General features: G+C 38.5%; 2 protein-coding genes across 6 annotated transcripts in view; one reads left to right on the top strand and one right to left on the bottom strand.

Annotated features, from left to right (window-relative positions):
• TMEM267 (transmembrane protein 267) overlaps window positions 1–15,401 on the bottom strand; it is a 39,777-nt gene that overhangs the window by 18,188 nt on the left and 6,188 nt on the right. Inside the window, exon 1 of one of the 5 annotated variants that reach the window (XM_009449203.5) lies at window positions 13,440–13,815. The exons of the other annotated variants lie outside the window; for them this stretch is intronic. The gene's annotated coding sequence lies outside the window, so the exon portion shown is untranslated. Of the gene's footprint in view, window positions 1–13,439; window positions 13,816–15,401 lie in introns of those variants that run through there. 5 annotated transcript variants of the gene reach the window in all.
• LOC104006458 (uncharacterized) overlaps window positions 13,449–15,401 on the top strand; it is a 33,351-nt gene continuing 31,398 nt past the window's right edge. The window contains exon 1 of the mRNA XM_063811807.1: window positions 13,449–13,733. Coding sequence (XP_063667877.1) covers window positions 13,449–13,733 — 285 coding nt within the window. The remainder of the gene's footprint in view (window positions 13,734–15,401) is intronic.

Below are 15,401 nucleotides of genomic sequence, written 5' to 3'. Positions count from 1 at the left end.
AGAAAGCAGGAAAGACCCAAAATTGACACCCTAACATCACAATTAAAACAACTAGAAAAGCAAGAGCAAACATATTCAAAAGCTAGCAGAAGGCAAGAAATAACTAAAATCAGAGCAGAACTGAAGGAAATAGAGACACAAAAAACCCTTCAAAAAATTAAGGAATCCAGGAGCTGGTTTTTTGAAAAGACCAACAAAATCGATAGACCGCTAGCATGACTAATAAAGAAGAAAAGAGAGAAGAATCAAATAGACACAATAAAAAATGATAGAGGGGATATCACCACTGATTCCACAGAAATACAAACTACCATCAGAGAATACTAGAAACACCTCTACGCACATAAACTAGAAAATCTAGAAGAAATGGATAAATTCCTCGACACATACACCCTCCCAAGACTAAACCAGGAAGAAGTTGAATCACTGAATAGACCAATAACAGGCTCTGAAATTGTGGCAATAATCAATAGCTTACCAACCAAAAAAGGTCCAGGACCAGATGTATTCACAGCCGAATTCTACCAGAGGTACAAGGAGGAGCTGGTACCATTCCTTCTGAAACTATTCCAATCAATAGAAAAAGAGGGAATCCTCCCTAACTCATTTTATGAGGCCACCATCATCCTGATACCAAAGCCTGGCAGAGACACAACCAAAAAAGAGAATTTTAGACCAATATCCTTGATGAACATTGATGCAAAAATCCTCAATAAAATACTGGCAAACCGAATCCAGCAGCACATCAAAAATCCACCCCACCACGATCCAGCCCACCATGATCAAGTGGGCTTCATCCCTGGGATGCAAGGCTGGTTCAACATACGCAAATCAATAAACGTAATCCAGCATATAAACAGAACCAAAGACAAAAACCACATGATTATCTCAACAGATGCAGAAAAGGCCTTTGACAAAATTCAACAACTCTTCATGCTAAAAACTCTCAATAAATTAGGTATTGATGGGATGTATCTCCAAATAATCAGAGCTATCTATGACAAACGCACAGCCAATATCATACTGAATGGGCAAAAACTGGAAGCACTCCCTTTGAAAACTGCCACAAGACAGTGATGCCCTCTCTCACCACTCCTATTCAACATAGTGTTGGAAGTTCTGGCCAGAGCAATTAGGCAGGAGAAGGAAATAAAGGGTATTCAATTAGGAAAAGAGGAAGTCAAATTGTTCCTGTTTGCAGATGACATGATTGTATATCCAGAAAACCCCATCATCTCAGCCCAAAATCTCCTTAAGTTGATAAGCAACTTCAGCAAAGTCTCAGGATACAAAATCAATGTACAAAAATCACAAGCATTCTTATACACCAATAACAGACAGAGAGCGAAATCATGAGTGAACTCCCATTCACAATTGCTTCAAAGAGAATAAAATACCTAGGAATCCAATTTAGAAGGGACGTGAAGGACCTCTTCAAGGAGAACTACAAACCACTGCTCAATGAAATAAAAGAGGATACAAACAAATGGAAGAACATTCCATGCTCATGGGTAGGAAGAATCAATATCGTGAAAATGGCCATACTGCCCAAGGTAATTTATAGATTCAATGCCATCCCTATCAAGTTACCAATGACTTTCTTCACAGAATTGGAAAAAACTACCTTAAAGTTCATATGGAACCAAAAAAGAGCCCGCATTACCAAGTCAATCCTAAGCCAAAAGAACAAAGCCAGAGGCATCACGTTACCTGACTTCAAACTATACTACAAGGCTACAGTAACCAAAACAGCATGGTACTGGTACCAAAACAGAGATATAGATCAATGGAACAGAACAGAGCCCTCAGAAATAATGCCGCATATCTACAACCATCTGATCTTTGACAAACCTGACAAAAACAAGAAATGGGGGAAGGATTCCCTATTTAATAAATGGTTCTGGGAAAACTGGCTAGCCATATGTAGAAAGCTGAAACTCGATCCCTTCCTTACACCTTATACAAAAATTAATTCAAGATGGATTAAAGACCTAAGTGTTAGACCAAAAACCATAAAAACCCTAGAAGAAAACCTAGGCAATACCATTCAGGACACAGGCATGGGCAAGGACTTCATGTCTAAGACAGCAAAAGCTATGGCAACCAAAGCCAAAATTGACAAATGGGATCTAATTAAACTAAAGAGCTTCTGCACAGCAAAAGAAACTAAACTACCATCAGAGTGAATGGGCAACCTACAAAATGGGAGAAAATTTTTGCAATCTACTCATCTGACAATGGGTTAATATCCAGAATCTACAATGAACTCAAACAAATTTACAAGAAAAAAACAAACAACCCCATCCAAAAGTGGGCAAAGGATATGAACAGACCCTTCTCAAAAGAAGACATTTATGCAGCCAAAAAACACATGAAAAAATGCTCACCATCACTGGCCATCAGAGAAATTCAAATCAAAACCACAATGAGATACCATCTCACACCAGTTAGAATGGCAATCATTAAAAAGTCAGGAAACAACAGGTGCTGGAGAGGATGTGGATGTGGAGAAATAGGGACACTTTTACACTGTTGGTGGGACTGTAAACTAGTTCAACCATTGTGGAAGTCAGTGTGGCGATTCCTCCAGGATCTAGAACTAGAAATACCATTTGACCCAGCCATCCCATTACTGGGTATATACCCAAAGGATTATAAATAATGTAGCTATAAAGACACATGCACATGTATGTTTATTGCGGCACTATTCACAATAGCAAAGACTTGGAACCAACCCAAATGTCCAACAATGATAGACTGGATTAAGAAAATGTGGCACATATACACCATGGAATACTATGCAGCCATAAAAAAGGATGAGTTCATATCCTTTGTAGGGACATGGATGAAACTGGAAACCATCGTCAGCAAACTATCACAAGGACAAAAAACCAAACGCTGCACGTTCTCACTCATAGGTGGGAACTGAACAATGAGAACACATGGACACAGGAAGGGGAACATCACACACCGGGTCCTGTTGTGGGGTGGGGGAAGAGGGGAGGGATAGCATTAGGACATATACCTAATGCTAAATGACGAGTTAATGGGTGCAGCACACCAACATGGCACATGTATACATATGTAACAAACCTGCACATTGTGCACATGTACCCTAAAACTTAAAGTATAATAATAATAAAATTTTAAAAAAAAGAAAAGAAAAAAAAAAGAAAGGAGTATATAGGGAATAAACTTTTTAAAACTTTAAAAAAAATAGTTATTGGCTGTAAAGATGAGACAGAGGAAGAGATAGGGGTAGAAAGTTTATTGAATGGGATAACAGAGAACTTCTCAAACTTAGATATCGCTATCCAAGTACAAGAAGCTTGTAGAACACCAAGCACATTTAACCCAAAGAAGACTACCTTAAGGCATTTAATAATAAAACTCCCAAAGGTCAAGGATAAAGTAACAATCCTAAAAGCAGCAAGAGAAAATAAACAAATAACATACTATAGAGCTTCAATACATCTGGCAGCAGACTTTTCAGTGGAAACCTTTTCAGGCTAGGAGACAGTGGTATGACATCTTAAAAGTGCTGAAGGAAAAAAAACTTTTATCTTAGAATAACATATCTGGCAAAAATGTCCTTCAAACATGAAGAAGAAATAAAAACTTTCCCAGACAAACAAACACTGAGGGATTAAATCAACACTAGACCTGTCCTATAAGAAAAGCTAAAGGGAGAACTTCAGTCAGAAAGAAAAGGATGTTAATGAGCAATAAGAAATAATTTGAAGGTACAAAACTCACTGGTAATAGTAAGTACACAAAAAAATAGAATATGATAACACTGTAAATGTGGAATGTAAACTACTCTTATCCTAAGTAGAAGGAATAAATGATGAGCCAATCAAAAATAATGCCTACAGCTTTTCAAGACATAGTCAGTACAATAGGACATAAATAGAAACAACAAAAAGTGAAAAAGTAGGCGGGGGGGATGAAGTTAAAACAGAGTTTTTATCAGTTTTCTTTTTGCTGTTTATTTGTTTATGCAGACAGTGTTAAGTTGTTATCAGGCAAAATAATGGGTTGTAAGAGTATCTACAAACCTCATAATAACCTCAAACCAAAAAACATGCAATGAATACACAAAAAATAAAAAGCAAGAAACTAAATCACATCCCCAGAGAAAATCATTTTAACTAAAGGAAGACAGGAAGGAAAGAAAGAAGGAAGAGGCCAGATGCAGTGGCTCATACCTGTAATTTCAGCACTTTGGGAAAGCAAGGTGAGTGGATCATTTGAGGTCAGGAGTTTGAGACTAGCCTAGCCAACATGGTGAAATCCTGTCTCTACTAAAAATATAAAAATTAGCTGCATGTTGTGGCGCACATCTGTAGTCCCAGCTACTTGGGAGGCTGAGGCAGGAGAATTGCTTGAACCTGGGAAGTGGGGGTTGCAGTGAGCTGAGACCGTGCCATTGCACTCCAGCCTGGGCAACAGAGAGAGACTCTGTCAAAAAAAAAAAAAAAAAAGAAGGAAGAAAAGACCATAAAACAACCAAAAAATAAATAACAAAATGGAAAGAGTAAGTCCTTACTTATTAATGATAACATTCAATATAAATGGACTAAATTCTCTAATCAAAAGTCATAGACTGGCTGAATGTATGAAAAACCAAGACCTATTTATCTGTTACCTACAAGAAACACACTTTACCTATAAAGACACACATAGACTGAAAGCAAAGGGATGGGAAAAGATATTCCATGTTAATGGAAGCCAAAAAAGAGCAGGAATAGCTATACCTATACTAAACAAAATAGATTTCAAGACAAAAAGTATAAGAGACAAGGTCACTGTATAATGACAAAGATGTAATTTCAGTAAGAGGATATAACAATCTTAAATGTATGTGCAACCAACACTGTGGCACCCAGATATATAAAGGAAATATTATTAGAGCTAAAGAGAGAGATGGGCCCCAATATAATAATAGTTGGATACTTTGACACCCCACTTTTGGCATTGGACAGATCTTCCAGACAGAAAATCAACAAAGAAACATCAGACCGTGAAAGGAAAATATCTTGGGTCCTTTCAAGCTGGGAACCACTCAGGGCAAATCTGCCTCTCATTCTATTCAAGTCATCCCTTTGCTCACAGAGATAGATACATATTCTGATTGCCTTCTTGGGAAAGACTTATCAGAAACTCAAAAGAATGCAACCATCTGTCTCTCACCTACCTGTGACCTGGAAGCCCTCAGTTGGGGGGGCCTTACTTTGAGCTGTATCTGCCCTTCTGGATGGAACTAATGTACTTCTTATTGATTTGTTGTACCTGAGCGAGTTAGAAAAATGCCACATTTTGAGACGAATTAAGAGTCCTTTATTAGCCAGTGACCAAGAGACAGCTAATGCTCAAAATTCTCTCGGCCCTGAGGAAGGGGCTTGATTAACCTTCATACCTTGGTTTAGGAAGGGGAGTGGGGGGGGGTGTCTAGTTAGAACAATTTTACAGAAGTAAAGTAGGCAAAAAGTTAAAAGGATAAATGGTTACAGGAAAGTAAACAGTTTCAGGTGCAGGGGCTTTAAGACTATTACAAGGTGATAGATGCGGGGCTTTGGGCATTATCAATCAGATGAATTCCTGGGAACTGCGGATATAGCTTGCCACAGTATCTTATCGGTTAATTGCATTCTTGGATGTGCTGGGAGTCAGCTTGCACAAGTTAAGTCCTTGAGGAAGGGGCTACCAGTGAAAGAGCCAAGATGGAGTCTGTCTAGTTCTCTTAGCTAAGGGAGAGTCCATTCAGGTGGAAACAAGGCTAAGTGATTAAAGGAAAAAGGGAGAGTCTAAAAACAGGGTTAGTAAAAGTGAGGTTGGGCATTACAGATTGATGTCTTATGTCTCCCTAAAATGTAAAAAACCAAGCTGTGCCCTGACCACCTTGGGCACATGTCATCAGGACTTCCTGAGGCTGTGTTATGGATGCATCCTCAACCTTGGCAAAATAAACTTTCTAAATTAACTGAAACCTGTCTCAAATTTTTGGGGTTCACAAGACATAATCTGCACTGCAGACCAAATCGATCTAATAAATATTTACAGAACATTTCATCTAAGAGCTGCAGAATATACATTCTTTTCCTCAGCACATGGATATTCTCAGGGATAGACTATACAAAACAAGTCTTAAAACATTAACAAAAATTGAATTAATATCAAGCATCTTCCCTGACCACAGTGGAATAAAACTAGAAATTAATAACAAGAGGAATTTTGGAAACTATACAAATACATGGAAATAAAACAATATTCTCCTGAATGACCAGTGGGTCAATGAAGAAATTAAGAAGGAAATTTAAAAATTTCTTGAAACAAGTAATAATGGAAACATAATATATCAAAACCTATGGGATATGGCAAAAGCAGTACTCAGGTAAGTTTACAGCTATAAATGCCTACATCAAAAAAGAGGAACTTCGTATGAACAATTTAACAGTGCATCTTAACTAGAAAAGCAAGAGCAAAGCAAGCCCAAAATTAGTAGAAGAAAAGAAATAATAAAGATCAGAGAAGAAATACATGAAATTGAAATAAAAAATACAAAAGATTAATGAAACATAAGGTTGTTTTTTGGAAAAGTTAAACAAAGACACACAAAAAAAGAAAACTAAAGGCCAATATCTCTGATGAATATTGATGCAAAAATTCTCAATAAAATACTAGCAAACTGAATTCACCAATACATTAGAAAGATCATTCATCATGACTAAGTGGGCTTTATCCCCGGGATGCAATGATGCTTCAACATATGCAAATCAATCAGTGTGATACATCATATCAACAAAATGAAGGACACAAACCATATGATCATTTCAATTGATGCTGAAAAAGGGCTAGGTAAAATTCAACATTTATTTGTTTTAAAAACCCTAAAAATAACTGGGTATGGAAGGAACATACCTCAACATAATAAAAGCTGCATATGACAGATCCATAGCTAGTATCATACTGTGAAAGGAAAATAAATCTCGGGACCCTGAAATCACTAAATCAAGAGAAAAGTAAACTTGGGAACTATGTCAGGTAAACCTGCCTCCTATTTTATTCTCAAATAAGATAGCTACAAAGACAAAAAGCTACATACCTCCCTCACAATTTGCCCAGAAGGAAATTCCTTGTGGATCTCAAGATCTTTACCCTGAAACAGTTCCACTGAATTTCACCCTGGCGATGTAAACGGATGGCTTATCTTCACAGGTGCAGGAGAGTAAATCATCCCCTTGCTCACCTGAGACAAATGGATATCTGATTGCTTCCTTTGCCCTATTTATGTAAAAATGCAGATTCACTGAGCCAGATAAAATTGTGTATTCATTAAAAGGCTGGGCCATGACTCAAAATAATGCAACCTTTTTTCTCTTATCTACCTATGACCTGGAAGTCTTCCCTTTGAGTTGATCCCTTTCCAGAAGGATCAACATACATCTTTTTTGTTTTGTTTTGTTTTCAGATGGAGTCTCGCTCTGCCACCTCAAGGCTGGAGTGCAGTGGTGCAATCTCAGCTCACTGCAGCCTCCACCTCCCAGGTTCAAGTGATTCTTGTGCCTCAGCCTCCCAAGTAGCTGGAATTACAGGCACACACCACCATGACCAAACAATTTTTGTATTTTTAGTAGAGATGAGGTTTCACCATGTTGGCCAGGCTGGCCTTGAACTCCTGATCTCAAGTGATCCACTGCTTCAGCCTCCGAAAATGCTGGGACTACAGGTGTGAGCCACCATGCCTGGCCCCAACATACATCTTACACATACTGATTGATGTCTCATGACTCCCAAAATGTATAAAAGCAAGCTGTACCCTGACCACTTTGGGCACATGTCATCAGAGCCTCTTGAGGCTGTGTCATGGGCACATCCTTAACCTTGATAAAATAAACTTTCTAAACTGATTGAGAGCTGTCTCAGATATTTTATGTTCACAACACCGAATGGGGGAAAATTGAAAGCTTTTCCTCTAAGATCTGGAACAAGATAAGGATGATGCCCATTGTCATCACTGTTTTTCAGCAGTAATAGACATCCTAGCTAGAGCAATCAGATAAGAGAAAGATATAAAAGGCAACCAAATTGGAAAGGATGAAGTCAAATTAGCCTTGTTTGCGGATGATATGATCTTATATTTGGAAAACCTAAAGACACGACAAGAAAACTATTAAAACTATTAAACTAGAAAAGCATGAGCAAACCAAGCCCAAAATTAGTAGAAGAAAAGAAATAATAAAGATCAGAGAATAAATAAATAAAATTGAGATAAAAAATACAAAAGATCAATGAAACACAAGGTTGGTTTTTTTAAAAGTTAAACAAAATTGGCAAAACTTTAGCCAGACTAAGAAAAAAAGAGGGAAGATAAAAGAGAGAAGATAAACAACTTCAGTAAAGTTGCAGGATACAAAAGCAACGTACAAAAGTCACTAGCATTTCAATATGACAATATTGAACAATGTAAAACAGAAATTTTTAAAGTAATTCCATTTATAATAGCCACACATAAAATTAAATACCTAGGAATTAACCAAAGAAGTGAAAAGATTTCTATAATGGAAAGTATAAAACAGTGAAGAAAGAAATTGAAGAGGACACCAAAAAATGGAAAAATTATCCATGTTCATGGACTAGAGGAATCAATATTGTTAAAATGTCCATAATACCCAAAGCAATCTATAGATTCAATGCAATCCCTATCAAAATACTAATGACATTCTTCACAGAAACAGAAAAAAAAAAATCCTAAAATTTATATGGACCCACAAAAGGCCCAGAATACCCAAAGCTATCCTAAGCAAAAAGAACAAAACTGGAAGAATCACATTACCTGATTTCAAATTATACTACAGAGCTATAGTAACCAAAACAGCATGGTTCTGACATAAAAACAGACACATAAGCCAATGAAACAGAAAAGAGAACCAAGAAACAAATCTGCACACCTATAGTGAACTAATTTTTGACAAAGGTGCCAAGAACATACACTGAGGAAAAGACAGTCTATTCAACAAATGGTAATGGGAAAACTAGATATCTATATGCAGAAGAATGAAAGTAGACCCCTATCTCACACCATATACAAAAATCAAATCAAAATGGATTAAAAACTTAAATCTATACTTCAAACTATTAAACTACTACAAGAAAACATTGGGGAAAATCTCCACGACATTGATGTGGGCAAAAATTTCTTGACCAATATCCCTCAAGCACAGGTAACCAAAACAAAAATGGACAAATGGGATCACATCAGGTTAAAATGCTTCTGCACAGCAAAGGATACAATCAGTAAAGTGAAGAAAAAAACACAGAGAATGGGAAAAAATATTTGCAAATTACCCATCTGACAAAGGAATAATAACCAAAATACGTAAGAGCTCAAACTGCTCTATAGGAAAAAAAATACAATAATCTAATAAAAAATAGGCAAAATATTTGAATAGACATTTCTCAAATGAAGACATAGAAATGGCAAACAGGCATATGTAAAGGTGCTCAGTATTTTTGATCATCAGAGAAATGCAAATCAAAACTATAATGAGGTATCATCTCCCCCAGTTAAGATGGCTTATATCCAAAAGACAGGCAATAACAAATGATGATGAGGATGTGCAGAAAAGGGAAACCTTGTACTCTCTTGGTGGGAATGTAAATTAGTACAGCCACTATGGAGAACAATTTGAACGTTCCTCAAAAAACTACAAATTGAACTACCATATGATCCAGCAATTCCACTGCTGGGTATATACCGAAAAGAAAGGAAATCAGTATATCAAAGAGATATCTACACTCCTATGTTTGTTGCAGCATTGTTTACAATAGCTAAGATCTGGAAGCAACCTAAGTGTCTATCAACATATGAATGGATAAAGAAAATGTGGTGCATATTCACAATGGACTACTATTCAGCCATAAGAAAGAATGAGATCCAGTTATTTGCAACAACATGGATGGAACTGGAGAACATTTTGCTAAGTGAAATAAGCCAGACACAGAAACACAAATATCACATATTCTCACTTATTTGTGGGATCTAAATATCAAAACAATTGAACTCATGGACATAGAGAGTAGAAGGATCATTACCAGAGGCTGTGAAGGGTGGTGGGGGGTCAGCAGGGGGAGGTGGGGATGGTTAATGGGTACTAAAAAAACAGAAGGCCGGGCACAGTGGCTCACACCTGTAATCCCAGCACTTCAGGAGGCCGAAGTGGGCAGATCACAAGGTCAGGAGTTCAAGACCTGATCACCACAGTGAAACCCTGTCTCTACAAAAAATACAAAAATTAGCCAGGTGTGGTGGCGTGCACCTGTAATCCCAGCTACTCAGGAGGCTGAGGCAGGAGAATCGCTCGAACCCAGGAGGCGGAGGTTGCAGCGAGACGAGATCATGCCACTGCACTCCAGCCTGGACTACAGAGCGAGACTCCATGTCACAAAAAAAAAAAAAAAAAAAAAAAAAAAGAAAGAATGAGTAAGACCCAGTACTTGATAGCACAACAGGGTAACTACAGTGAATAATAACTTAATTGTACATTCAACATAGTTCTGGCCAGGGCAATCAGGCAAGAGAAAGAAATAAAGGGTATTCAATTAGGAAAAGAGGAAGTCAAATTGTCTCTGTTTGCAGATGACATGATTGTATAATTAGAAAACCCCATCGTCTCAGTCCAAGATCTCCTTAAGCTGATAAGCAACTTCAGCAAAGTCTCAGGATACAAAATCAATGCGCAAAAATCACAAGCATTCCTATACACCAATAACAGACAAACAGAGAGCCAAATCATGAGTGAACTCCCATTCACAATTGCTACAAGGAGAATAAAATACCTAGGAATACAACTTACAAGGGATATGAAGGACCTCTTCAAGGAGAGCTACAAACCACTCACTGATCAAGGAAATAAGAGAGGACACAAACAAATGGAAAAACATTCCATGCTCATGGATAGGAAGAATCAATATCATGAAAATGGCCATACTGCCCAAAGTAATTTACAGATTCAATGCTATCCTCATCAAGCTACCATTGACTTTCTTCACAAAATTGGAAAAAACAACTTTAAATTTCATATGGAACCAAAAAACAGCACACATAAATAGCCAAGACAATCCTAAGCAAAAGGAACAAAGGTGACCAGGCATCACGTGACCTGACTTCAATCTATATTACAAGGCTACAGTAACAAAAACAGCATGGTACTGGTACCAAAACAGATATATAGATCAATGGAACAGAACAGAGGCCTGAGAAATAACACCACACATCTACAACCATCTGATCTTTGACAAACCTGACAAAAAAAAGCAATGGGGAAAGGAATTCCTAGTTAATAAATGGTGTTGGGAAAACTGGCTAGCCATATGCAGAAAGCTGAAACTGGTTCCCTTCCTTACACCTTATACAAAAATTAACTCAAGATGGATTAAAGACTTAAACGTAAGACCTAAAACCATAAAAACCCGAGAAGAAAACCTAGGCAATTTAGGACACAGGCATGGGCAAAGACTTCGTCTTTTGTTACCAAAAGCAATGGCAACAAAAGCCAAAATAGACAAATGAGATCTAATTAAACTAAAGAGTTTCTACACAGCAAAAGAAACGATCATCAGAGCAAACAGGCAACCTACAGAGTGGGAGAAAATTTTTGCAATCTATCCAACTGAAAAAGGGCTAATATCCAGAATCTACAGAGAAACCAATTTACAAGAAAAAAGCAAACAACCCCATCAAAAAGTGGGTGAAGGATATGAACAGACACTTCTCAAAAGAAGACATTTGCCAGGAGTGGTGCTCACGCCTGTAATCCCAGCACTTTGGGAGGCTGAGGCAGGTGGATCACCTGAGGTCGGGAGTTCGAGACCAGCCTGACCAACACGGAGAAATCCCATCTCTACTGAAAATACAAAATTAGCCAAGCGTGGTGGTGCATGCTTGTAATCCCGGCTACTCGGGAGGATGAGGCAGGAGAATTGCTTGAATCCAGCAGGCAGAGGTTGCGGTGAGCCAAGATCACGCCATTGCACTCCAGCCCGGGCAACAAGAGCAAAACTCTGTCTCAAAAAAAAAAAAAAAAAAAAAAAAAAAAAAAATGAAAAAAGGCTCATCATCACTGGTCATTAGAGATACGCAAATCAAAACCACATCTCACACCAGTTAGAATGGTGATCATTAAAAAGTCAGGAAACAACAGATGCTGGAGAGGATGTGGAGAAATAGGAACGCTTTTACACTGTTGGTGGGAGTGTAAATTAGTTCAACCAATGTGGAAGACAATGTGGCGATTCCTCAAGGATCTAGAACTAGAAATACCATTTGATCCAGCAATCCCATTACTGGGTATATACCCAGAGGGTTATAAATCATTCTACTATAAAGACTCATGCACACGTATGTTTATTGTGGCACTGTTTACAATAGCAAAGGCTTGGAACCAAATGCCCGTCAGTGATAGACTGGATAAAGAAAATGTGGCACATATACACCACAGAATACTATGCAACCATAAAAAAGAATGAACTCATGTCCTTTGCAGGGACATGGATGAAGCTGGAAACCATCATTCTCAGCAAACTAACAGAACAGAAAACCAAACACCGCATGTTCTCACTCATAAGTGGGAGTTGAACAATGAGAACACATGGACACAGGGAGGGTACACAGGGAGGGGAATACCAGGGCCTATAGGTGGGTGGGGGGCTAGGGGAGGGATAGCATTAGGAGAAATACCTAATGTAGATGACAGGTTGATGGGTGCAGCAAACCACCATGGCACGTGTATGCGTATGCAACAAACCTGCACATTCTGCACATGTACCCCAGAACTTAAAGTATAATTTAAAAAAAAGTCAGAAACAGTATAGCTATTATAACATCGTTTTGGCAGTTTTAATCAATGTAATGAGGAAAAAGAATAAAGGCAGGAGAGGGAGGGAAGAAAATGTATCATTACATTATCAGGAAGGAAAAGATAATTACATTAGTTTGCAGGTGAAATGACTGCCTACCCAAGAGAACCAACAGAAAACTGTTGGAATTTAAGTTGAAAAATGTGGTTAGTTCAAGGTATGAACTAAAACAATTTTTCAATATAATAGCAATAATCATAAGAAGATGGGAAAATGAACATTCACAACAGCAACTCAAAATGCCAAGAATTAAAATAGCAAGAATGAAACAACAAAACTCTATTAAAAGATGAAAAAGATCAGTTAACTAGAGCTCTAATGGCTTTGTACTGTATCAACTCAGCTAACTCGGACTTAAAAACATTTCCCAGAATTCCCTTCCTTATATAGTTCTGGGTACTGTTGGCTATAGGAGACATTATATGGAACTCACAAATGAAGCAAGTCATATTTTTTACACCGTGAAGGTCAATGCAGAGCACACTGTGAAGTTTGCATGTGCTGCCGATCTGTGAGCTCACCTTGCTGGCATGGGGAAGAAGCTGGACCTGCAGCTCCTTCAACTCCCATCAGACCTTCTCTCCACTTCTCCAAATCCTGGGCCCACAAGTGCAGCTCTGACATCGAAAGTGTCATCCTCTCCTGCAGGTTACTCAAGCATCAAAACTAGGGTTGGTGAGAGGCTGATGCAGGTTCCGTTTTGTTCCCAAGGGTTTCAGTTTGTCCTTTCTCTCATCCACATCCAGTATCCCTGTCTGACTGCCAGTCTAGTAGATCTGCAGCAACTTCAGGCTGAACAAGAGACTCAGAGGCAAGTCTGCAGACCGCTCTGCCACCTCCCACAATTCCATAGGTCTTTAGCTCACAAAGTAGTTCTGCTTCTTTGACGGATCCTAACTGATACAAAAGCCAGACCTTTTTTTTTTTTTTTTTTTTGCATAAGAAGACAACACTGATGGTGTTATTCTCTCCAAATTAATCTACAAATTTGATGCAATTTTAATCAAAATCATAAAGGGATTTTCTTCTAGGAACTTCACAAAATAATTTTAAATTTCATTTGAAAGAGTACATGCTAATAAACTTTTGAAAAAAAAAGTAGCATAATGTGAGTACATAAAGGTGAACACAAAATCGAGAACCAGACCCAGTACATATATGGTGGGGAGAAATGTGTACATAATTCTGAATTGGTAGAGGAATGATGTAATATTTGACCCAGATCTCGTTATCAGCTATGGTTCCAAGTGCAAGGAAGGGCAAAAACAGTTTTGTATAAGTAAAAAAAAAAAATTATTAAAATTTTTGAGGCCAGGTGTGGTAGCTCCCACCTGTAATCCCAGCACTTTGGGAGGCCAAGGCAGGAGGATTGCTTGAGGCCAGGAGTTTGAAACCAACCTGGGCAACACAGACTGTCTGTACTAGAAATAAAAAAAAAATAGCCAGGCGTGGTGGTGTACACCTGTAGTCCTAGTTACTCAGGAGGCTAACGTAGAAGGATCACATGCGTCTAGGATTTTGAAGCTGCAGTAAAGAACTACGATCGCCCTACTGCACTCCAGCCTAAATGACAGGGTAAGACCCTGTCTGAAAAACAACAACAACAAATAAGGAAATTGGGAAATCACAGACTTGTCGGGTTTTGAAAATCAGGCTTTGAAACTATCCCTCAAGAACCTCAGTTAAAATGACACCAGACACAGGCCGGGGGCGGTGGCTCACGTCTGTAATCCCAGCACTTTGGGAGGCCGAGGTGGGCGGATCATGAGGTCAGGAGTTCAAGACCAGCCTGACCAACACCGTGAAACCCCATCTCTACTAAAAACAAAATACAAAAAAATTAGCCGGGCATGATGGCGTGTGCCTGTAATCCCAGCTACTTGGGAGGCTGAGGCAGAAGAATCGCTTGAACCCAGGAGGCGGAGGTTGCAGTGAGCAGAACGCGCCACTACACTCCAGCCTGGCAACAGAGTGAGACTCCGTCTAAAAAAAAAAAAAAAAAAAAAAAAAGGACACCAGACAACTGGTCTGATGAAGATCTCCCTGCCACCAAGCCCAGCTTGCACTGACCAAACTCCTGTCACCAGGTATTTCCAATGGCATTGCTGCCAGTTCTGCCTTGTCTGCTGCTGCTATAAAAGATTCTTGGCAGTATTTGTTTCTTGCTCTCAATACAAAATTCGGAGCGAGGTAAAGTATGTGTCTGATTGGCTAAGTCTAGGTCATATGACCACACTCAAGCTGCAAGGCTGGAGAAGACAGAAGAGTATGTGGCCTTTTCAGTATATACAGATGGTTTCAACCTACGATGGTTCAATTTATTATTTTTTTGACTCTACAGTGGGTTTGTGGGTGTTAATGTATTTTCAACTTATGTAATTTTTGACTTACGATGGGTTTATCAGGACATGGACACCATCATAAGTAAAGGAACATCTGTATAGATGAACATGGGTTCTATCTTCCTTCACAATGGATTGGAA

The sequence above is a fragment of the Pan troglodytes genome, chromosome 4, assembly GCF_028858775.2.
Source record: "Pan troglodytes isolate AG18354 chromosome 4, NHGRI_mPanTro3-v2.0_pri, whole genome shotgun sequence".
Classification (NCBI taxonomy): Eukaryota; Metazoa; Chordata; class Mammalia; order Primates; family Hominidae; genus Pan; species Pan troglodytes.
The sequence above is the reverse complement of the archived record's forward strand: the minus strand, read 5'-3'. Positions and strand labels throughout refer to the sequence as shown.